The 23,319-nt window shown below is 36.6% G+C and overlaps 1 protein-coding gene across 3 annotated transcripts in view; it reads left to right on the top strand.

Annotated features, from left to right (window-relative positions):
• Positions 1–23,319, top strand: part of EXOC6B (exocyst complex component 6B) — a 616,640-nt gene that overhangs the window by 69,166 nt on the left and 524,155 nt on the right. For all 3 annotated transcript variants that reach the window (XM_025994563.2, XM_072766927.1, XM_072766926.1), the window contains exon 2: positions 20,318–20,483. In XM_025994563.2, coding sequence (XP_025850348.1) covers positions 20,318–20,483 — 166 coding nt within the window. The remainder of the gene's footprint in view (positions 1–20,317; positions 20,484–23,319) is intronic.

The following is a 23,319-nucleotide window of genomic DNA, read 5'->3' as shown; positions in this document are numbered from 1 at the left end:
TCTCCAGGATCACGCTCTGGGCTACAGGCAGCGATAAACTGCTGCGCCACCGGGGCTGCCCTGTATTCTTATTTTTAAATCCTTTTTTTGTTTTGGGGTGCCTGGATGGCTCAGTCAGTTAAGCATATGACTTTGGTTTAGGTCATGATCTTAGGGTCTTGGGATTGATTCCAAACTCAGTGGGAGACCTCTTGTCCCTCTCTCCCTTCCCCTGCTTGTGCTGTCTCTGTCTCTCTCTCAGATAAATCAAATCTGTAAAAAAATTTCTTTTTTAGTTTTAATTTTTAGTGTGACAAATGTCGATAAATATAACCATATACACAAAAGTTCTTGGGGCCCTCAGTATTTTTTAAAGTATGATAATATCCTTAGGTGAAAAAGTTTGAGAACTTCCTGGTTGGGCCTTTTGACTGTGTACCCTATGCTTTGTATTTCCTACAGTCTTCCATATTTTATGCCCTTTTTTCCCCTTTTCTTGTTTCAATCTAGATATTTTCTTTTTTTTTTTTTAATTTTTTTTTTAAATTTATTTATGATAGTCACAGAGAGAGAGAGAGAGAGAGAGGCAGAGACACAGGCAGAGGGAGAAGCAGGCTCCATGCACTGGGAGCCCGACGTGGGATTTGATCCTGGGTCTCCAGGATCGCGCCCCGGGCCAAAGGCAGGCGCCAAACCGCTGCACCACCCAGGGATCCCCTCAATCTAGATATTTTCTATTGATTTATCTTCACGAATCCTCTTTTTTTTTTTTTTAATTTTTATTTATTTATGATAGTCACAGAGAGAGAGAGAGAGAGGCAGAGACACAGGCAGAGGGAGAAGCAGGCTCCATGCACTGGGAGCCCGACGTGGGATTTGATCCTGGGTCTCCAGGATCGCGCCCCGGGCCAAAGGCAGGCGCCAAACCGCTGCGCCACCCAGGGATCCCCTCAATCTAGATATTTTCTATTGATTTATCTTCATGAATCCTCTCTTGCTGATAAACCACCTTTGTAGTTCTTAATTTTAAAAATCATATTTTTTACTTCTGATTTTTTTCCTCAATTTTTAAATAATAGAGATTTTAAGGCTCTGGTGAAATTTTCTATCTTTTCATCAATTTTGTTAATCTTTTCCCTTTTTTTCTTTTTATTAATCACAAACACTTGAAAGTCCTTTCATGATAGTGTCAATATCTGTATCATCTATAGATCTTGACTTTTAGTCATGTGATCCTTTCTTTTAGCATACCTGGTGATTTGAGACAGAAGAGGGATAAAAAAAATTCAGAGATCCTGGATAATCTTATCTTCCATAAGAATTAGAGATTTACTCCTCCTCCCTCTTTTTTAGTAAGACAGATAGAGTGGCAGTGATCTTAGTCCAGCCAGAACTTGCTAAAAATCCAAGGTTGGGCTTTGGTTAATGCTGTGGCTATCTCTGGTTCAGTATTGTCTTATGGTATCCCATCACAAAGAGCACTGGAGTGATGATTAGGGCCCCTTCTTTCAGGTGGATACTGATACAATCTTTATTTCCTCCAAACCTCAAAACTACCTAACATCCTGTTCTGCGTTTTCTTGTCTTCTTAGCCTCTTGCCCAGTGTGGTTTAAGAATTCAGCAAGTGTGTTGAAGGAAGCACAGAACAGTGTTGTTTTCTTTCCATTTTTCCTCTCCAGGATCTTTACCTCTTAAGTGTCTAATTTATGTCACTTTAGCTGCACAAAACTGTCCAAAACTGATTTCTGTACCTCTTAATCATTGCTTTGTGCTTAGTTTCTTTACTGGAAACTTAACTTCTTTATTTGTGCACAGATTTAGCAAATCTGAGGGGAAAAAGTGACTAAAGAATGTTGACTCAGCTCTTCTTGTTTTTCCCCTGGTGTCCAGCATTTTGTTCCTTTAATTTCTGATTACCTTAGTGTATAAGTGTATTGAGAAGAGAGGGAGAAAAATCATACGGAATGAGGTAAGTCTGATCTGATTATATCAGAAAGTAGATGATATATAAAACTATAAAAAGAAAGTAGCAGTATTATTATAGGTTTTACAGTTATCAGCTTAGCTCTAGAAAATTAAAACCAGAAACATTTCTAACAGTTTAAAGTGTTTTTTTTTTTTTTTTTCCTGGAGAATTAGAATAGAAATCCAAAAAGCTTAGAAATCTTCAAACAACATAAACATAAGCAACAAAAGTACACCAAGGCACTTCACAAAGTAATGACAACAATAGCTGGACAGATGGGAAGGAGGAGGTATAGTCAATTAGTTAAAAAGAAAGCAGGAGGGCAGCCCTGGTGGCTCAGCAGTTTAGTGCTGCCTTTGTCCCAGGGTGCGATCCTGGAGACCCCCGATTGAGTCCCATGTCAGGCTCCCTGCATGGGGCCTGCTTCTCCCTCTGCCTGTGTCTCTGCCTCTCTCTCTCTCTCGCTCTCTGTTTCTCTGTCTCTCATGAATAAATAAATAAAATCTTAAAAAAAAAAAGAAAGCAGGATAAGAGGAAGCCATTTGCATTAATATAATTACCTATTTGACTTAAATTTAAATCTATTATCTTGCTATTTTTCATTTGTCCAATTTTTTTGTCCGCCTTTTCTCTTTTGCTTTCTTAACTGAATGAGATTAACCAGATATATTTTAGGATTCTGATGTGTTGCATTATTGGCTTATTAAGTACACCTTTTTGTTTTATTTTTTTAGTGATTGCTATAGAGATTACAATGTATATCTTTAACTTATTGCAGTTGCTGTGGCCTGAATATTTTGTGTCCCTTCAAAACTCATATGTCAATATCCTTACCCTCCCTCAGTGTGATAGTATTAGGAGGTGAAGCCTTTGGGAGGGAGGTAGTTTAGGAGACCTCATGAATGGGATTTGTGCCCCTATAAGAGAGACATGAGAGTTTGCTCTTTCTCTGTACTCTCTGCATTGTGAGGATGCAACGAGAAGATGGCTGTCTGGTAAACCAGGAGGAATTGGACCCTTATCCAACCCTGGATTTCCCAGTGTCTTGATCTTGGGCTTCTTAGTTTCCTGAACTGTGGGAAATAAATGTTGTTTAAGCCATTCAGTCCATGAAAATTTGTTATAGCAGCCTGATTTGATTAAGCCAACAGTCTACCTTCAAATGATACCATGCTATTCATGTGTAGCATAAGATTCTTTCAACAGTAGGATTTTCATTTCCCCCAATGACCTCAGTTATTGCTAACATATTTATATATTACAAATTCTACAATTCATTGCTAATTATTTTTGGTTTAAACGTTGTTATAATTTAAAGAAATTCAAAAAATGATAAAAATTTTTGTATTTACCATTTGCTCTTTGTTCTTTTGTGTAGATTCATATTTTGTCCTGATTTCATTTTCTTTTTGCCTAAAGAACTTCCTTTAATGTTTCTTCGTAGTGCAAGGTCTGCTGGCAACAAATTCTCTTAAGGTTTTGTCTGAAAAAAAAACTTTATTTGTCCTTAGATTTTAAAGAACATGTTTTCTGCATAGTGAATTCAAGGTCTACAGTTTCTCTTTTGGCATTTTAAGGATATCTTTCCACTGTCTTCCTGCTTACATAATTTTGATGAAAAGTCTGCCGTAACCTAATTTTGTATCTTTGTGTGTAATGTGCCCTGTTTTCTCCTCTGTTTGCTTTTAAGCCCCCTGTCCCACCATTACTGATTTTCAACAACTCCAGGAAACTTTTCCTGACTAGTCCAGTTTGATACTGAACATTATTTTACATTACTATAATACATTACATTATTTTACATTACTATAATACAGATTTAAACTTTATATTTCTGTAGAGGTTTATAATTGCCTTTAATTGCGTTTCTGTCTTTCCTTACTAATTATAGTATGAGCTCCCTCAAAGGTAAACATTCTTGTCTTTTTCTTTTTAATAAATTCTCAGTAAATATTTATTAAATGAACTCATGGTGGAAAAATATCTAACCCACCTAATATAGCAACAGTTTCTATTTAACTTGCTATGGTCATTTTATTATTTAACAATCAAATTTCTCTTGTCTTTTAAAAGTTTATTTCTTACAGTTTAGTGTTTCTTTTTTTTTTTAAGGTTTATTTATTTATTCATGATAGACATAGAGAAAGAGAGAGGCAGAGACACAGGCAGAGGGAGAAGCAGGCTCCATGCCGGGAGCCTGACGTGAGACTTGATCCTGGGACTCCAGGATCGCACCCTGGGCCAAAGGCAGGTGCCAAACCACTGAGTCACCCAGGGATCCCCTAGTTTAGTGTTTCTTAAACATTTAAAAAAATTGCCCCCATTTTTCCTTATGAAGGAAATAATCAAGCTACTCAGTAGATTGGACACCTAGAATGTGATACTGATATTCATAGCTTTGGGAGAGTGAGCTAAACATAATTATGAATAGATAAGTAGTCTTTGTATTTTTAGTGATGTTGTGGCCATATTAGATCATTATTTTGTTGACTTCAGAGTTAACTTGTATAGGGTAGCAGGTTCTTTTTTTTTTTTTTTATGATAATCACACACACACACACAGAGAGAGAGAGAGAGAGAGAGAGGCAGAGACACAGGCAGAGGGAGAAGCAGGCTCCATGCATCGGAAGCCCGACATGGGATTCGATCCTGGGTCTCCAGGATCGCGCCCTGGGCCAAAGGCAGGCGCTAAAATGCTGTGCCACCCAGGGATCCCAGGGTAGCAGATTCTTTAAGAAATTATACGATCCAGACCAGATTGATTGATAATAAATAATTGATAATAGATGAATGGTGAAAATATGCACTAGATCTCAGTTGAATGGCTAATAAATATTAATCTTAGGAGCAATCCTGAAAGGAAAGCAATTTACTTTCCCTACAGTTACTCATTATAATTCCTTAATTTCTTTTATTGAACCAATCATGTAGTTTTTACAACCTCTCTTTTCAGAGGCATGTCTCTTAATATGTTAAGCTAGTTTTTCCCCAACCTTTATTTTATGCTTTGAGTTTTGGTATCACTCATTTTATTAAATATTTTTAATTTTTTAATTTTAAAAAAAGATTTTATTTATTTATATGAGAGAAAGAGATAGCGAGAGACAGCAGGAGCGGGAAGGAGAAGGAGAAGTAGGCTCCCTGGTGAACAGGGAGCCCAATGTGGGGTTTGATCCCAGGACCCTGGGATCATGACCTGAGCTGAAGGCAGATGCTTAACCAACTGAGCCCCCAGGCACCCCTCATTTTGTTAAATTTTATTTTGTATAGAACAAGGTTGTTTCAGATTTTATTTTTCTCTTTCAGGGTATTAAAAATCATTTTAATATAATTTATGCAGTTGAATGTATATTTGATTTCATGGTCTAGGTATAAAGTAAAAATATTGACTAGAGTGGACACTAAGATGACTTAATGTAGAGACAGTTAATGACAAGTGAGTTCTTAATCAAAGACCATGACCATCACTAAACTAACCCTGTTTTGGAACACAAAAAGCCATTATGGGAAGGCTAATTGTGATATGCCAGGACAGTTTTGGGAGTATGAACCAGATCATTGATTCTGGATGCTAACATTTGAAAATGATTTCTTGGTGGAGAATGTGACCTTGGAATTATGATTTCTCTTAGAATTTCTTTTCAAGGGAAGATGCATATAAGAGGGAGGGTAAACAAAATATTTTGTTTATAATTTGCTGTAAGGATGATTTATTACAGTTTAATATTAAACAGCTCAGAAGGCCTAAAATTTGTCTCACTTGGTGTTCTAATTGGTGTTTCTCTCTGACACATGGTGTGAATCAACTGTCCTTCCAACTTGAAAGAGCGGAGAGCTCTCTGACGCAACTCCTTTGTTCTGGGGAATTGTTTCCACTCTGCCTTCAAAAGGGAGGAACATTAAAAGCTTTGGCTCATGACAAGTTCTCTCCAAGTTGGACGCAGTTGGGGGGCTGAATGAATGTTGGCTAAAAGAAGTGGTATTGGGGACTTCTTCTATAACCTGGAGTTGTTTTTTTTTTTTTTTTTTTAAAGACTGAACATTAACTTTTCAAGCTTTCTACTCTTGATTTTATGTGATTAATGGTCTCTCCTTCCCCCTTAAAATGGAACCAGAAAATCCCACAGTTCTGTATGTTGGTGTTTTCCAGGGCTCTCCTGTCTTAGATCTTAGAGTTGCTTAGGTTTCTGCCCTTCTCCATAGTAGAGTTTTCTTTTGTGAAAATATTCATGTACCAAATAACAAAGGGAAACATGGAAATGGAAGGTTGAATGACAAAATCATGGTCTCAAGAGGTCTCAGAAGACTGGAAAAGTAGACTATAATTGTAATAGGTAGTAAGTTGTAGATTTAAGATACCAAATGAGTGAGTATAGCAATATATAAAAGCAAATTAAAAGATTTTATGTGACTTTAAGCTCAATATGCTGTATGATATGACTGCCAAAACTGGTAAAGCATTATTGTTAGACTATTTTAATAGAAGGTGTGTAAAAAAGTTAAAGATGTGTCTTTTTTTCTAGCTTGACCATGCTTGATTTTAAAATTGCTAATATTTATAGCATGCTTTCTGTGTGCCAGTCATTGTTTTGAATGCTTTATTTCTATTATGCCATTTAATTTTCACACAACAACTGTATGAAGTGGTTGCTTTTATTATCTTCATTTTACAGATGTGGAAACTTAAATATAGAGAAGTTTAATAACTTGCCCAAGATCACACAATTAATAAGTAGCAGAACCAAACTTGAATCCAGGAAGTCTGGCTTTGAAGCCTGTGCTCTTGACCATTGTCCCATACTGCCTGTGTTATTACATTTTAAGAAGAATGTTGACTACTGGAATGTGTCCAGAGGGGTGAAAACCTGAACTGAAAGGCTGTTTATAAGTGGAATAGTTGAATAATTTGAGATTGTTTAGTCTGGACAAGGGAACGAAGGGATCAAGGACTTGTTCTCAATGGTCCTTTAAGGGCAAAGATAAGATAGATGATGAAAATTATAGGAAGGCAGATTTTATTTTTGTATAAGAACTTTTCAAGAGACATTGAAATGGGATCAGTTGCCTCATAATGAACTTTCTTTTACTACAGATGTTTGAAAAAAGCTGGACAAGTGTTTGATAGAGTGATCATCTCTGAAATTTCCTTTTTCTGTACATTCTTATTTTAAAGAGAAATCTTTAAAATGGGCTAGCGCATAATATTCTTAAACAAATGCTTCTATGAAAAAAACACACAGCATTGATTCCTTTTTTTTTTTTTTTTTTTACAGCATTGATTCCTAATGGAAACACGGTGCTCATGGTGTGAGAGGAAGGGTGTGATCTAATGTATTTTTGTTTAAAACATTAAAAGTTATTTTGTAAATAGCCTTGTGATTCCAGTAGGGAATTCTTTGTATGTCAGGTTAGTGGAATAGGAAATGATAGAAAATGGCCTACTTTTCCCATTCACAAATCAAATTACTTAGTAATATATCAGAGGTTCCATGATAACCATTGAGGCTCCCCTATTCCCCTCCTATTTGAAGGCTCATGAAAGAACATTAATTGTTTGGCCTCATAGTTGCAATAAAGGGGCCCTAGGAAACTGCTACATCAAGTTTTCAATTGAGAATTTCAGGGGAATAATATATTTATGTTTTAAATACATTTTGAGATTGTGATCGATAAGAGGAGAAGATTAGAATATAGAAAAGATATGGAAGGGGATGCCTGCGTGGCTCAGTTGGTTAAGCGTCCAACTCTTGGTTTCAGCTTGGGTCATGATCTTGTGGTCATGGGATTGAGCCCTGCATCAGGATCTGCACTCAGTGTGGAGTCTGCTTCAGATTCTTTTTTTTTTTTTTTTTTAAAGATTTTATTTATTTATTCATGAGAGAGAGAGAGAGAGAGAGAGAGAGAGAGAGGCAGAGACACAGGCAAAGGGAGAAGCGGGCTCCATGCAGGGAGCCCGACGTGGGACTCGATCCCGGGTCTCCAAGATCACACCCTGAGCTGAAGGCAGCGCTAAACCACTGAGCCACCCGGGCTGCCCCTGCTTCAGATTCTTTATCCCTCTTGTTCACTTACTCTCTCTCAAATCAATCAATCAATCAATCAATCAATCAATAAAATCTTTTTTAAAAAAAGATACTGAATTTAAAAAATTCTGACCAATGGTGATTGCTTCTTAGGTATGTAGGGGATAGATTGTGAGAAGAAATTCTCATTCTTTTTTTTTTTTTTTACATTTATTTGATTTTTGGACAAATATTAAACATTAGACCCCAAATTACCCTGAAGTGGTTACTTTTGTTTGGTTTTTATCTCAATTAATGTTTTATTGAACATCTACCTATTATGACCTAGGTGCTATTTTAGACTTTAAAAATGCATTTCCTTTTTTCAATGCTAAAAGCAATACATGTTTATTTAAAGAAAGTCTAAAGTTACAGAAAAGTAGAAAGAAAAAAATGTCACAATTGCATTATCCAAACATTGCCATTTGTATTATTTTGGTGTCTTTATCCTTCAGCTAGCTCCCCCTTGACTTCATCCTCTGTCTCATCTTCCTGTTTTTCCTTCTCTTCCTTTTCCTTTCATCTTATCCTTGATGTAATTGTGGCCACCTGGGGAAGATAAGTGTTTTTGTGTATGGGTGGTGTCAAAAAGGTTGCTTCATGTGTGAAATGATGGTAGTAATTACTCCAGTAGGATTGTCTTTGAACAATAAATGAATTAGTGTATGTAAAATGTTCAACAGAGAGCTTGGTATATATTTGTAAATACTTTTACTATTATAAATTTGAGCTGGATTTATCCTTTAATGTCAGTGATTCTGTTATAGTAAGATTTTCTAGATTCAATAGCTGGGTGGTTGAATGGCCTCTAATTTTCAGTGCTTTTCTTATGAGTTGGTACTATAAGTAACTTTCCCCTGATGTTCCTGAGCTGTCATTACAAACTCAGACATACACCTCAGACATTTTTCAGAACCATCAGTTATAAATTGACTTAGTTGTCCCACATCATGTGTGGTAGGACTTCTCTGCATACCCCTATGATAATCATTTAATAGAATACTTAATCCAGGTTGAAATGATGAAAAATTGCTAAGTAACAGGGCATTTAGCATTGTCCTTTGTTCAGCTCTCCATGACTGTACATTACAGTGTCTAGTTTTGGTATGAGACTGATGGTTATCATTATGATAACAGAGTTCTTGACTACTTTTATGTTATACCAAATACAAATCTTTAACAGACTGTACCCAACTCTCCCCCTTATAAAAAAAGACTTTGCCAACAAATTTTTTCTCTCCTTTGAGAGTTAGCTTGGTAATTTGGAGCATATAACCATGATGTTTGGGAGTTATCTGTTTCCATTGTTGTAGCCTGATTGTCCATGGTTTAATCATCAGTAGTTAAAAAAGAAAGCAAAAAATGGTTCCAGGCTGCGCAGTACCATAAAATATTTCCACCTGGAAGCAATTTTTTCTAAAAGCCCTGAGGGACTGCTGTCACCCACCCCCTTTTGCTGGCAACAAGGGCCAGAAACACCAGTTCCCTTCAGAGCCAGGTCTTGTTGCTGTTTAATCATCTTTCTTCTAGTTTCCAGAGAAGGTTAGAGGAGAGCTGGGGAAATAACAAATTATTCCCAGACACATCTCTTCTCCTACAGTAGGTTTCCTTGAACTCTATGTTCCTTCCTTTCTTCCTGATTCCTTCTTTTCCTATTTTGCATTTTAGTTGAAGGTACAGATTATTCGCACTGCTAGAACTTGAATTTACCTTTTTAAGTAAGAATGTTTATTGTTAACTCTAGTGCTTATCTTTGGAGAAAGTTTAAATGTGAAACATTTGGGATGCCTGGGTAGCTCAGCGGTTGAGCATCTGCCTTTGACTCAGGTCATGATCCTGGGTCCGGGAATCGAGTCCCGCATCGGACACCTTGTAGGGAACTTGCTTCTCCCTCTGCCTATGTCTCTGCCTCTCTCTCTGTGTCTCTCATGAGTAAATAAACGAAATCCTTAAAAAAAATGTTGAAACATTTTTCAGGCATCACTTTAGACCCTTTGTTACTTTATAATGCATTCTCTTTGGACAAGTGTTGTTCCAGAAATAAACCCTCAAGGAATGCAAGGTCCTGTAGGGAAGATCAACATGTAAATAAATCATTATGATATAGAGTGCTCAAAAATATGAACAAATAAACATTTCATTTTTTTTTTAAGATTTTATTTATTTATTCATGATAGTCAGAGAGAGAGAGAGAGAGGCAGAGACACAGGCAGAGGGAGAAGCAGGCTCCATGCACCGGGAGCCTGACGTGGGATTCGATCCCGGGTCTCCAGGATCGCGCCCTGGGCCAAAGGCAGGCGCCAAACCGCTGCACCACCCAGGGATCCCAAATAAACATTTCAAAACAGAAGAGTATTGACTCTGCTTTCAATTGGTAAATGTCATTAGTAGTGGTGCCCATTCATTTCTAGAATAATACTAGGCGTTTGTGGAAGAACTTTAGGCAAAGCAGGATGGTAGTACTTCTGGTGAAATTTACCTCAAACCACACAAGATTTCATAGGTTCAAGGCCAGGTTAAGTTTATACAGTGTCAAAATGAGGGTGAGGTGGTAAATGAGGATGCTGTGGCTGTTAAGGAGTACTGCTGAGCAGGGAGCCTAGTGCAGGGCTCAATCCAAGGGCTCTGAGATTATGACCTGAGGCAAAGACAGATGCTTAACTGACTGAGCCACCCAGGCATCCCTAGGCTCTTATTGATCTTAGCAAGAATAGGTCCTTTGGGGTGATATGGATAAGAAACAGGTTACATTGGGTTGAAGAGCAAGTCCAATTTGAGGAAATAAAAGCAGTGGGTGTTGATGGCTCTTTTAAGAATCTTAGCTGTGGAAAGAGAAAGAGAGAGAAAGGATGTCAGAAGGAAATTTATCAGAACAGTGATTTTAATTGAACAGTATTTATTTATTTATTTGAGAAAGCAAGAGAGAGCAAGAGAGGGTGAGCATGTGTGCAAGCAGGGGGAGGAGCAGAGGGAGAGAGAGAAACTCAAGCAGACTGCTTGCTGAGCATGGAGCCAGTCTTAGGGCTGGCTCTGAGATCAAACCTGAGCTGAAACCAAGAGTGGGTGCTCAATGGAGTGTGCCACCCAGGCACCCCTAAAATAAATTCTTAATTTGAGATATCTCAGACTGCAAAGATAGTATTAATAGTATGAATATAGGTTTCCCTTCTTTGAAAAGGCCATCTTTTGGCTTCAAGTTCTCATGGGAGATTTCCCTCTGCTCTACCCAAGGTCAAGTCTCAGGCAGGTAAGTGTCCTTGCAGCCTACCTTTATGAAACTACTGATTCCTTTAATTCTTATGGGGAAAGGTTTTTTTTTTTTTTTTTTTTTACTTTTTTTTCACTAAGGGTGTAGCCCTTGGGTATCTTGGCTTTTTTCATTTGGAGGCCTCTGATTGGACTGTCTACATATTATGGGCTTCTTTTACTGTATATGGCTCTCAAATAGAAGCCTTAGGTTATAGAGGATTGGTACAATCTGGATTCCTATTCTAGTTTTATTTTAGCTTCTGGAAATTTTCCTTATTTTGTTTTTTCATTAGCCATGCACTAAAAAAGATTTAGAAACTTAATCCTAGCAGTTTTGGGAGTTTAGTAGTAGAAAGTTTTTTCATGGTATATCCCATCTTCCATAGTGTTCATGGAATTTAGTCTTATTTTGCCTATTTTGTTCTCCATTACTTTTTAGGATGGGAACTATTCTGATACCATTTATTCACCCTTCTTCAGGGTCTTAAATTGCTTATAGACTACAGAGTTTTAAATTGTGGTCACTTTGGCCATGGGGTGTCAATAAGCAACCCCTAGCAAATGAAATTGGACCAGGAATTGAATGTGATTTTGGAAAGTCTGGTTCTTTCTCAGAAAGTCAGGAAAATGTGTGTGTATGTATGTTTATGTTTTATATATATATGTGCAAATCACATAGATATACATTTATTGCATACACACTATATAATGCAGATACACATGTACATATATATTATACATAACATACACATCTACAAATGATATCTGGAACATTTTTTATAGTTTGATTTAGTGATTTTGGGAAATTTGATTGGTCTAATTTTGTTAGGCCTACTTTAAATCTGTAAGCCTAAAGAGACTGAGACTATTCATTTATTTTTATTTTTTATTTTATTTGTTATTATTTTTTAAATTATTTTTAAATTTAAATTCAACTTGCCAACATATAGTGTAACACCCAGTACTCATCCCATCAAGTGCCCTCCTTAGTGCCTGTCACCCAGTTGCCCCATCCCCCCCTCCGAACCTCCCTTTCTGGAACTATTGATTTAAACGTTTCCAATATCCTGCCTCCATTTGTTTGCTTTTCTGTATTATCAAGATAGGAGTTATGGTGATCTCTATATCTTTAATTTGGAATTTCCTTGCTTTCCTTAATTTATTTTCCAATAGACTGTTGTTGACTTGACTGATGTTTTGTGACAAGTTCCCCTTCTCTACTTTTCTGTGCTGTTTAAACATTGCCAGGTTTTCAGAAAATGCCCTTTGACTAGGTACCAGTTGGAACTTCTCCACCCTGTTTTTATCTCTCTGAAAATAGCTATCATAGAAGTGTGGAATTCCCTTTCTGCCTTGAGGGAGATCTCCATCACAATCTTCCTCAGTTGCATGGGCTATTTTGGTGAAGCCAGTTGTATACCTTGGTGTCTGCAGGATGGAAGAAGGATTTGAATGTGGCAGTACAAGAACATTTGGGTATAGTCTTCAGCTCAGACTTCCTTAACTAGCATATGCTTCCCATGTCCTTGATGATGATATACAGTGATCTACTTTCACCTTTATGTACTCTGCGCATCCAAATTACCATAGTAAGGTCTGAGTTAAATTGATAGATAAGCTATAAGTAAGAAGAAGAAGGAACCTTAAACTCCACTTGACCTTCTGCAGTTTCTCTTTCAACATCATGCTCAAATCTGTTTTTCCACTTTATTTTTAACCTTTGGGATAAACAAAATTACTAATGATGCTTTTATGAAGCTTAATGAGAAGAAAATGTTTCAGGACTAAAACCATGACAGAAGTTAAAAATATATATATATGAAAAAGAAAAGACCAGGATAAACTCTGAAATTGTTTTCTTGGATTAATCAAAAAATTCAGTCTTTGTGTTTTGAAGTTCTCCTTGGTTCTAAAAACATCTCAACAGCTAAACTTTGTTTGATGTGATACTTCTTGCAACTGCCTTTGAGACAATCAGACTCCCACATTTTATTCTCCTACCTTTCTTTCTCTTTCTCCATCTTTAGCATACATGAAGGATCTCCTCTGTGCCCAGCTCTATTTTAGGAGCTGGAGATAAAATAGGCAAGATATAGGCTCTGCCACAAGGAGATTAAATGTTCTAGTAAAGAGAAATTGACAAGTGAATGAGCAATCAGAATATTGTTTCGTAAATTATGTGATGGTGTTAAAAACAAAGGAGGAACACATAACAGTCTATGTAGCTAGAGAAGGTTTCATAGATAAAGTTAGGTGCATACTGAGATTTGAAGAGTGAATGGGAGTTAACTCTTGGAAGAAAAAAGGGGGAAGAGCAGTCTAGCAGTCCTGGGAACAGGATTCCTTAGCATTGTGTAGACTTTGATTTACTGTTGGCTTTTTCTTGATTTGCCTGCTACCTTTGAAGACTGAAACGATATTGTACTTTTAGGATTCTTTTCTTTCCAAGTAGTAGAATATTGAGGGTAAGTAGAAATAGGAAACTTCTCAAAATTGGAAATTTCCCTTAAAATAGGAAATTTATTAACATACCATGAAATTGGGAGATAGAACTGTTCATCATCAAAGACCCAGGTATTTTCCATCTTTGCCTCTGCCATCCTCAGATTATTGGCAATGTCTCCTCTCACCTCAGAATGGTTGTTGCATCCCTAAGCATGTATAGGAAAATGTCTGAAGTAGGGATGCCTGGGTCGCTCAGTGATTGAGCGTCTTTCTTTGGCTTGGGTCGTGATCCTGGGGTTCTGGGATGGAGTCCCTCATCAGGCTCCTTGCAGGGAGACTTCTCCCTCTGCCTATGTCTCTGCCTCTCTGTGTTTCTCATGAATAAATAATAAAATCTTAAAAAAAGTGTCAGAAGTTGGAAGTGCAGTTACTTTTCCTGCATCCTTCAGGAAAGAAAACCTTTTCTTTGATCTTCACTTTGAGACTTCTCTTTACTTCACATGGGGGAAAGTTGTGTCACCTATTAACTGGTCATGGACATGGGAAATGGAATAACCATGTTTGGTTTATAGATTAGTTAGTATTTACCACTTGAAGGTAGGATAGGAAGGTAGAATACGGGAGTAAATTGAGACTCTTCCAACAGGAAGAAGAACGGAATAGCTTTTGCACAGGCACAACTAAGAGGCAGCTGACTCATCCTGAAGTAGTATAAGCGTGTATGTATGTGTGTATGTGTCTTTTTTTTTTTTTTTTTTAACCACTTAAGCTTTGTGTCCAGCATTAGCTTTTCCTAATTGTGTTTTCTTTGGGAGTCAGGTCCAGATGTATCAGTAACAAGTGATGTAATTTTGACTATGGCATTTTAACTTTCCTTGACCTCAGTTTCCTTTATTTTACAATAAGAGCCTCGAAGACCTCTTTCAGCTGTAACATTTTAGGGGTTCATGGAACTTTTTTGCTTTCTTTGCTTGAAAAGGAGACAGATTAGTATACTATGGAGGATACTTTCTAGCTGCGTGAATTTGGCAAGTTGCTTCATTTTCTTGGGTTTCAATCCCTCATTTATAAAATGGGAATAATGTCTAATTAACAAGGTTCATAGGATTTAAGTGAGATAACTTGTGCTCATAACATTATTTATTTATATTTCTCTTTGGACTAACAGATTTAGCTGATATAGGCTGTAGCAAATGATATAATCCTGTAATGGTTAATTATAGAGGAATAATAAATATTTGTTGAATAGAATTCCTGAAGGGCCATTTTAGAAGTTAAAATCTCTCTCTTAAAATGCCTACAAAATCTATGTGGGATGTTTGACAGTATGCATCAGATATAGCCACTAGTATAAAACATGTTACTTTTTATAAAAACTTATGTGTATGTGTGTGTGCACGTGTGCGTGCGTGGTTTTCTTTTTTTTTGTGTGTGTGTGTATATGTGCAATTAGGCTCTACAAGGCAGCATTTATGTGATTGACTCAAAATTTAGGTTGTAAAAACTTGTTAATTCCCAAGCATTTCTTCCTGTTTACCTTTTATTGGTACTAGAATATTCTTCAGATTATGACAAATAATGAAACCAGTGGTACAGTTTATTTCATAGAAAGTCTTATTTAACTGTGGCACAGGTACATTAAAAACATATAGCTTGGGGATCCCTGGGTGGCTCAGCGGTTTGGCACCTGCCTTTGGCCCAGGGCACAATCCTGGAGTCCCGGGATCGAGTCCCGCATCGGGCTCCCGGCATGGAGCCTGCTTCTCCGTCTGCCTGTGTCTCTGCCTCTCTCTCTCTCTCTGTGTGTCTATAATAAATAAATAAATAAATAAATAAATAAATAAATAAATCTTAAAAAAATATAGCTTTTCTCTAAATCCTGCTCTATATCAGAGGGGCGCCTGGGTGGCACAGTTGGTTAAGTGTCTGACTCTCAATTTCAACTTAGGTCATGATCACAGGGTTATGGGATTCAGCCCTGTCTAAGGCTCCTTGAATAGCACAGAATCTACTTGTCCCTCTCCCTCTATTTCTCCCTACTGCTCACGCTCTCTCAAATAAAGAAAATCTTAAAAAAAATCCTGCTTTTATATTAGAAATGGAAGTTTAAATATTAGAGTGATTTATATAAAATATAATTTAATAACTAGTTATAAGTCTTTGGCCAGGAGGTATTACAGAATATAGCTTTTAGATTTTTAAACAGTCCCTCTTGACCATATCAAGTTGGGAGTTTCAAGGAATGTTAGAAATGGGTTATCAGTAGATGGCAGTCTTTCTCTAGTTTAAGTCTTATATTCCAGATTGGGGGTGGTGGTGGTCGTGGTAAGGAAGCTATTCTTTGTTCAAGTGCAATGTTGACAACGAATATTAGGTTAGCTTCTGTAGGTCTATATCCTTTTCAGAACTTAAGACTTGTTTATTTTTATTTTTAAGATTCTGTATCTGATAGATATGTTGGCTAGCACTGAATAAGGCTGGGATACACTTGAAATGCTGGTAGAAATTGAGCAGTTAAGTAGTGATCTATAATTGCCTTTTTCTGTACTGGGCAATTGAAAAAAAAACTTTTAAATCAGTGATTTTTAACCTCTTTGATAACCAGATGGGAACTATGGATCATTTTCCCTTAAAATTATATATATGTGCTTCTCCTTATACATACATTAAATCTGGAAGTTGTGGATTTCTTGATTGGTACCCATGTAACACAAAGTTTGTTAAATATAGTTGTTTTAAATATGTGGGTTTTGCATTTATTTTAACTTTTTAAACTCTCAAGATACTCAGGAGATCTGCTATAAACCTTTGATGTTATCCAACATTATTATGATTAAGGAGAATAGTAGAATCATAAATGCCCTAAGATAGGAGAAATAGGTAGGGGCTAGTGATAAAGATGTAGGAAATTCTATAAGTTGTTTTGAACTAATACCTGTTAACACTCTTCTGAAAAATGTATGATCTTTACAGTTTATTGACTTAATTTGAAAGTGGAAGTTAATTGTAGAAAGTTAGAGGTAAGCTGATACTTAGGAGAATTTGTAACTGATTGCTTCCTATTTTCTAAATGAGAAAGCTAGGGGTCAGAGAGATTAACTGAGTTAGCCAAAGATTCATAGCTGGCTGGTTGCATTGCTACAACCAAGGCTATACAGTCAGGCAGCTAAAATTCACCTTTCCTTTCTTTGACTTATATTTTTTTTATAGGAAGTTCAGGGAACAATGAAGCTAGTGAGGCGTAATTAACATGTTATGACTTTCTTAATTTGGGGACTTTCTTTTTTTTGAGTTGTCTTTTGTGATATTAATATAGATCTTTGGAAGGGAGAAATGAAAAGAAGTTCTACAGAGTAGAAGGAAGTAGATTTGCTACTTAGAAGTATGACTAGGTCAAGATATAACTGAATTTGGAACCAAAGAGTTGTCTGATACTGAATACTATCTGCTCATGTCATTTAGATTGATACATTTTCATTGGTTATTACTTTTCTATTAGTGGGAAGGAATATTAGTATCTTCACAGAGAAATCTTTCTTTTTCTTCTCTTTGGAAGGGGATATTTATGCTTATTTGAAGTTAGTTGAAATGTCAATGGTAGATTTTGTCTTCTATCTATATTTCAAATAACTCCTTCAGGCAATTGGTTATTCTATAGTGTGTCTTAATTGTCAGAACGAGAATTGTTTATAATTTATTTGAAGATCTCATTCGTTCAAAGGAAGGGGAATGAATCTAGATTCTGGTGGGTTTTATGAAATAAGTGTTTAGAATTTTTACTGGAAGCCAAACTTTTGTATGTGTTGTCTGAAGTTACTGCTGAGTTTTGGGCAATGGAATTTATCTGCTGAGAAGAGTGTGTAAGATCAGGGTCATGATCTGGCACCTACTAATGATTCTAGAACCATAAAGTGTTGGTAATGAACAAATGTATATTTGTTTAACAAATATCAGATGTCAAAGAGGTTTTAGAGATATTAGTCTTTCCTTTAGTCAACAAATATTTACTCATTGCCTACTACCTGTCTGGCACTATTGTAGAGGTACAGTGGAGAATATGGCAGACAGAATTCTTGCCCTGGAGTTTATCATTTAATTGGGATGTGTTAGGGGGAGAGATAGACAACAAACCATGGATGATAAGAATGAGAAAATTGTTTGAAGATATAGAGGATGAGCCATTACTAGCATAAGAATAACAAAAATACAATTCTTGAGGGAAGAAGAAGCTTGAAAAAAAAAAAAGCCATTGTAGCTAGAACATAGGGGCTAGAAGGTGGCTAGGGGTGGGAAGCTGAGAAAAATGAGGGTGGGGAGATAATCAGAGGCTAGATTATATAGGGTTTTCTAGGCCATGGTAATGGTTTTAGATTTTTATTCCTTTGGTAACGAGAAGCCATTAGAAAGATTTAAGCAGGGCAGCCCCGGTGGCGCAGTGGTTTAGTGCTGCCTGCAGCCTGGGGTGTGATCCTGGAGACCCTGGATCGAGTCCCATGTTAGGCTTCCTGTATGGAGCCTGCTTCTCCCTCTGCCTGTGTCTCTGCCCCTCTCTCTCTGTTTCTATGAATAAATAAAAGCTTAAAAAAAGATTTAAGCAGAGGGATAACATCTCAATTATTGCTTTATAAAGATCATTTTAACTGCTGTGTGGAGGGTGTCTATATGGAGATGAAGAGATTGGGAGATGCAAACTTTTGGGAGTCCATTACCAGTGATACAGATTTGGATGAGGGTTTTAGTGGAAATGGTGAGATGCAGTCCACTGTTAAGATATGTTTTGGAGGTTGAATTGTCAGGATCTATTAATCAATTGGATGGGGTATGGGATGGAAAAAAGTGGATTAGGAGTAATTCCTGCATTTGGATTTTTGACTTGGGCAACTGGAGAGTGCCATTAGTTGTGATGAAGTGAGTGAGTAGTGTGGAAATTTTGGGGAGGAACATGTCTGAGAGTGGAGATAGTTTGGTGATAGATGATTTTTAAATTTGAGATGGCTTTTAAAAATCCAGTTCTGGGATCCCTGGGTGGCGCAGCGGTTTGGCGCCTGCCTTTGGCCCAGGGCGCGATCCTGGAGACCCGGGATCGAATCCCACGTCGGGCTCCCGGTGCATGGAGCCTGCTTCTTCCTCTGCCTCTCTCTCTCTCTCTGTGTGACTATAATAAATAAATAAAAAAAATTAAAAAAAAATCCAGTTCTAATTGTTAAATGGCAGTTGGATATTTGAGTCTAGTGCTCAGTGAAATGCTCTGAATTACAGGTGTAGATTAGGAAGTCATTATTATGTACATGATATTTTACATTTTTTTGTACATTATTATGTACATGATATTTTACATTTATTTGTACATTATTATGTACATGATATTTTAAAGCCTTGGCATTAGATGACATTGCTTGGTAAGAGAGCATAGTTAGAAAAGATAAGTTGTTTTAGGAATATTTAGAAAATATGAGGAGGATGAGGAGGAGGAGCCAAGAAAGGAGATTGAGAATCCTTGTCTATGAAAGGATAAAAACAACACTATTGTGGTATTATTGAATTATAGAGAAAAGATTGTTTCAAGAAGGAATGTGTATCGTATTACAGCAAATGCTGCTATTAGGTGGAGCAAGATGAATGCTAACTATTGGAAGGTGGGGAAGGGACAAGGAGTTTTGCTGGGAGGGGAGCAGAGAAATAAGATGATAGCTAGAGGGAAATGTGTAGGTAAGGACAGTTTCTTAAAGTCATGTTTATATACCCATAAGAAGATTGAGCAGAGTGGGGAAATGTATGCTGTAGGGCATGGATAAAAGGGAGTAATTGAAGGAGTATAAAGTTCATGAGAGACAACAAGAGAGATTGACATATAAGCGCTTGGCACATTTTTTCCATTGTTATAAGAGGGTGGACAGAGTAGGAGTTATAGAGTTAAGAAAGTTGGTTGATTGTAGTGGGAGAAGAAATATTTCTCTTTTTCCTGTGAAATGTGTAGTCAGGTCAGCAGCTGAGAGTGAGGGGATAGATATTTGAGGAAAGGACAAAGGAACGTTCTCACAAATAGTTATTTTGGAGAATACAAAGTAATTTTGTGGTGGCGGTGGTAGGGGGTATGGTTTTAGTAGTATTATCTAGCAATATTTATTAAGTGTCCAATTTAGATTTGTGGTTATATAGCTAAACTGAGTCAACCCAGCACAGCTGTAGTTTTCTCCAGCAACATCAACTTCTTGGGTACAGTTATGGAGTGATTGGATAGTTGACTTTATCCAAAATTGAGTTTTTCCAGGTAAGTTTCTGAAAGAAAGTTGCAAATGAGTTATAGTTCAGTCCTTTCATTTTATGACTATAATTCTGTGATGAATTATATCACATATACATGTGTATCATATTATATCATATATGTATGATATAAATATTTAAATATTTTTGAGTGAATAGAAAGCAAAATTACTGTTTTCCTAAAAAAAAAGACCCACCTAGAATTGGGGCAATATTAATATAATTGGATTTCTCCATGGTTAATGTACCTTCAATATGAAGTTTTCAAATAAATTCGCTTCTGGGCTTATAATTCTGTTTCTCTTTCTTAGAAGTAAATGTGGTGTAATCATCATACCATTTTTTTTAAAGGTCTGTCTATGATGGTGAGGAACATGGACGTTTCATGGAGAAGCTTGAAACTCGCATCCGCAATCATGACCGAGAAATTGAGAAGATGTGCAACTTTCATTACCAGGGCTTTGTGGATTCTATAACTGAACTGCTGAAAGTGAGAGGGGAAGCTCAGAAACTCAAAGTAAGGAGGCTCTAAGAGGGACTTGTTGCTCCATTCTGTGCTGGGATTTTGATTAGCATTAAAGGAGTAGGGAATATACTGCAGGTTACATGTTTGTAGCAGAGATACTAAGAAAGGAATTTTTACTGAAACATAGATAATTAGGATGAATTTTAGCTAAAAAAAGAATACTCTTCTAAGTTAAATTTTATTTTGGATGACTACACTTGGATGAGAAACAACAACAGAATCAGTAACTGTTTCTTTAAATAGAAACCCAGTTGATTCTTCGTATCATCTGTCTCCGTGCTTGTTAGAAAAAAGCATCACTATAGGATGACAGGGTCATAGGGCATGACAGGGTTGTAGAAGTCTTTGCAGCATAACACCCAAGGCTACAGGAATAAAAAAAAATTAGTGATAGTTATGGGCTATCTTCTACCAAAGCATGGATTCTTGATATGATTGATTCAAATCCAAGAAGGAGATCAGCCATGTTTGGCCTGGTCCTTTATCATGGATAACTGATTTTGCTTATTGATTTTAAATCTGATCACTTCACTAAACCCTTCTATTACTTCTAATAATTTGTGTGTGGACTTCTTTTGAGGTTTCTATGTAAACACTCATATGGTCTGTAAGCAATAACAGCTTTCTTTTTTTATTTCCAGTCCTATCCTATGCCTCTAATTTCTTCCTTTCTTTCCTCCTTCCTTCCTTTCTTCTCCCTTCCTTCCTTTTTTCCCTTTCTTTTCCCTGCTTCCTCCTTTTCCTTTCCCTCCCTCCCTCTTTCTTTTCTTTGCTCTTTTCTCTTCTTTCTTTTCCTTCCTCCATTCCCTTCCCTTCATCTTTCTCTTTTTCTTCTCTTCTTTGTCCTCCTTCTCCTATTGGAATTTGGATTAAAATCCCAAAAGGATTTTCCTGGGGCATGGGGTGAACTTGACAGTGAGTATACAATTCATATAAAAAATGCAATTGGTAAGAAAAGCAAAGAAACAATTTTATTGAGAGGGAAAGTGATTTAAAAGCTAATTTGAGGTGGCTCAGTTGGTTTAGTATCTGACTTTTGATTTCATCTCAGGTCACGATTTCAATGTCCTGAGATTGAGTCTTGTGTTGGGCTCTGTGCTTTAGGCAGAATCTTCTTGGGATTCTCTTTCTCCTTCTCCCTCTGCCCTTTCTCCACTCTCTAAATAAACAAACAAACAAACAAAAAAAGCTAATTTGACTGTGAAACCTAAAACCTGTGTAAAGCTGTGAAGCTTTTTAAATGTTTTATTTAATGTAAAATTTTGTTTTTTGCTGAAGAAATATTAATGGGTATGCTTGTGGGATCCTGTCCTTCTACCCATTGGGTAAGGGTGTTATGTTATATACAACATGTACCATAATATCTTTACAAAATCTCCAAATTTCTGAAGTCCAAAACATGGTGGGTCCCAAGGTTTCAAATAAGAGTTTATGGAACTGTACAACAACTGTCCAACCTTCGTAAGAAGTATATTATTGCCAACACAATTAAATCTCTCTTTTGTATCCTTCTCAGTTGCTCCCTTTACCCTTCCCTCCCAAAGTAACAGCTCTTCTGATATGTTCTTACTGTACTTAATGCTCAACTATTTGAAGTTGAAATTAAGTTTGACTTGCTTTTCATTCAGTATACCAACAGTAATTTCAGATGAATCAGTTAAGTGTAAAATACAAAACCATAGGAACTAGTAGAAAGTACAGATGAATATTTGTGTGATTTTGGGAGTGAGGAATACATTTCTAAGCAAAATTCTTAAAGCCAGAAAGAAAAAAGTTGATAGCTATGACATTAAAATGAAAGAATTTTTTCTACATATAAAGTAAAAATTAAATATAAATAAAAACTTTAAAAATACATTTGCCAAGTGATTAATACCTGTAAGATAGAAAAAAATCTTTATAAATTCAAGACTTTATAAATTAAAAAGCCTTTATAAACTAAAAGGAAAATGATGAACCTTCCAATAAGAAACAGAAATATATATTAATATACAATGTACATAAGAAGAAATACAAGGGGGCAGCCCGGGTGGCTTGGCGGTTTAGCGCTGCCTTCAGCCCAGGGCTTGATCCTGGAGACCCGGGATTGAGTCCCACGTCAGGCTTCCTGCATGGAGCCTGCTTCTCCCTCTGCCTGTGTCTCTGCCTCTCTCTCTCTCTCTCTCTCTCTCTCTCTCTCATGAATAAGTAAATAAAATCTTAAAAAAAAAGAAATACAAGGGAACTCTACAATTTAAAAAATTAAGGGAATGCAGACTTAATAAAATGCCGCCTAATAAAATGACAGAGATGAAAAAATGACACTTAAGATTAGAGATATGATACCAGTCAACCAGGGTATGCTTGGTTGGAGTGTAGATTCTTACAACCTTTGAAGACAGCAATTTTATTTATGAATACTTAAAACTCCACATTTTTTAAAGACTTTCTCTCTTTTTTAAATATTTTATTTATTTTATTTTATGCGCACAAGGGTCAGGGAGGGACAAACAGAGAAGGAGAGAGAGAGAATCTCAAGCAGACTTGGAATTGAGCATGGAGCTCTCAGCATGGGGCTTGATCTCACGACCTAGAGATCATGACCTGAGCCAAAACCAAGAGTCAGAGGTCTAACTGGCTAAGCTACCCTGGGTGCCCCAAGACTTATTCTAAGGCTTATAGGTGCATGTGTAAGGATATTTGTATTTTTTTAGTGTATAAAATTTTTATTTTATTTTATTCATTTTCCCTCTCCCCTGCCTTCTAATAGGTAAAACTTTAAAATGTCACTAAAGTCATTTAGTAGAAGATTAGTAAAATAAGTCATGATACATTCATTTACAAGAAT

The sequence above is a fragment of the Vulpes vulpes genome, chromosome 8 (assembly GCF_048418805.1).
Source record: "Vulpes vulpes isolate BD-2025 chromosome 8, VulVul3, whole genome shotgun sequence".
Taxonomy (NCBI): domain Eukaryota; kingdom Metazoa; phylum Chordata; class Mammalia; order Carnivora; family Canidae; genus Vulpes; species Vulpes vulpes.
Note: the sequence above shows the minus strand (reverse complement) of the source record. Positions and strands in the feature narration are given on the sequence as shown.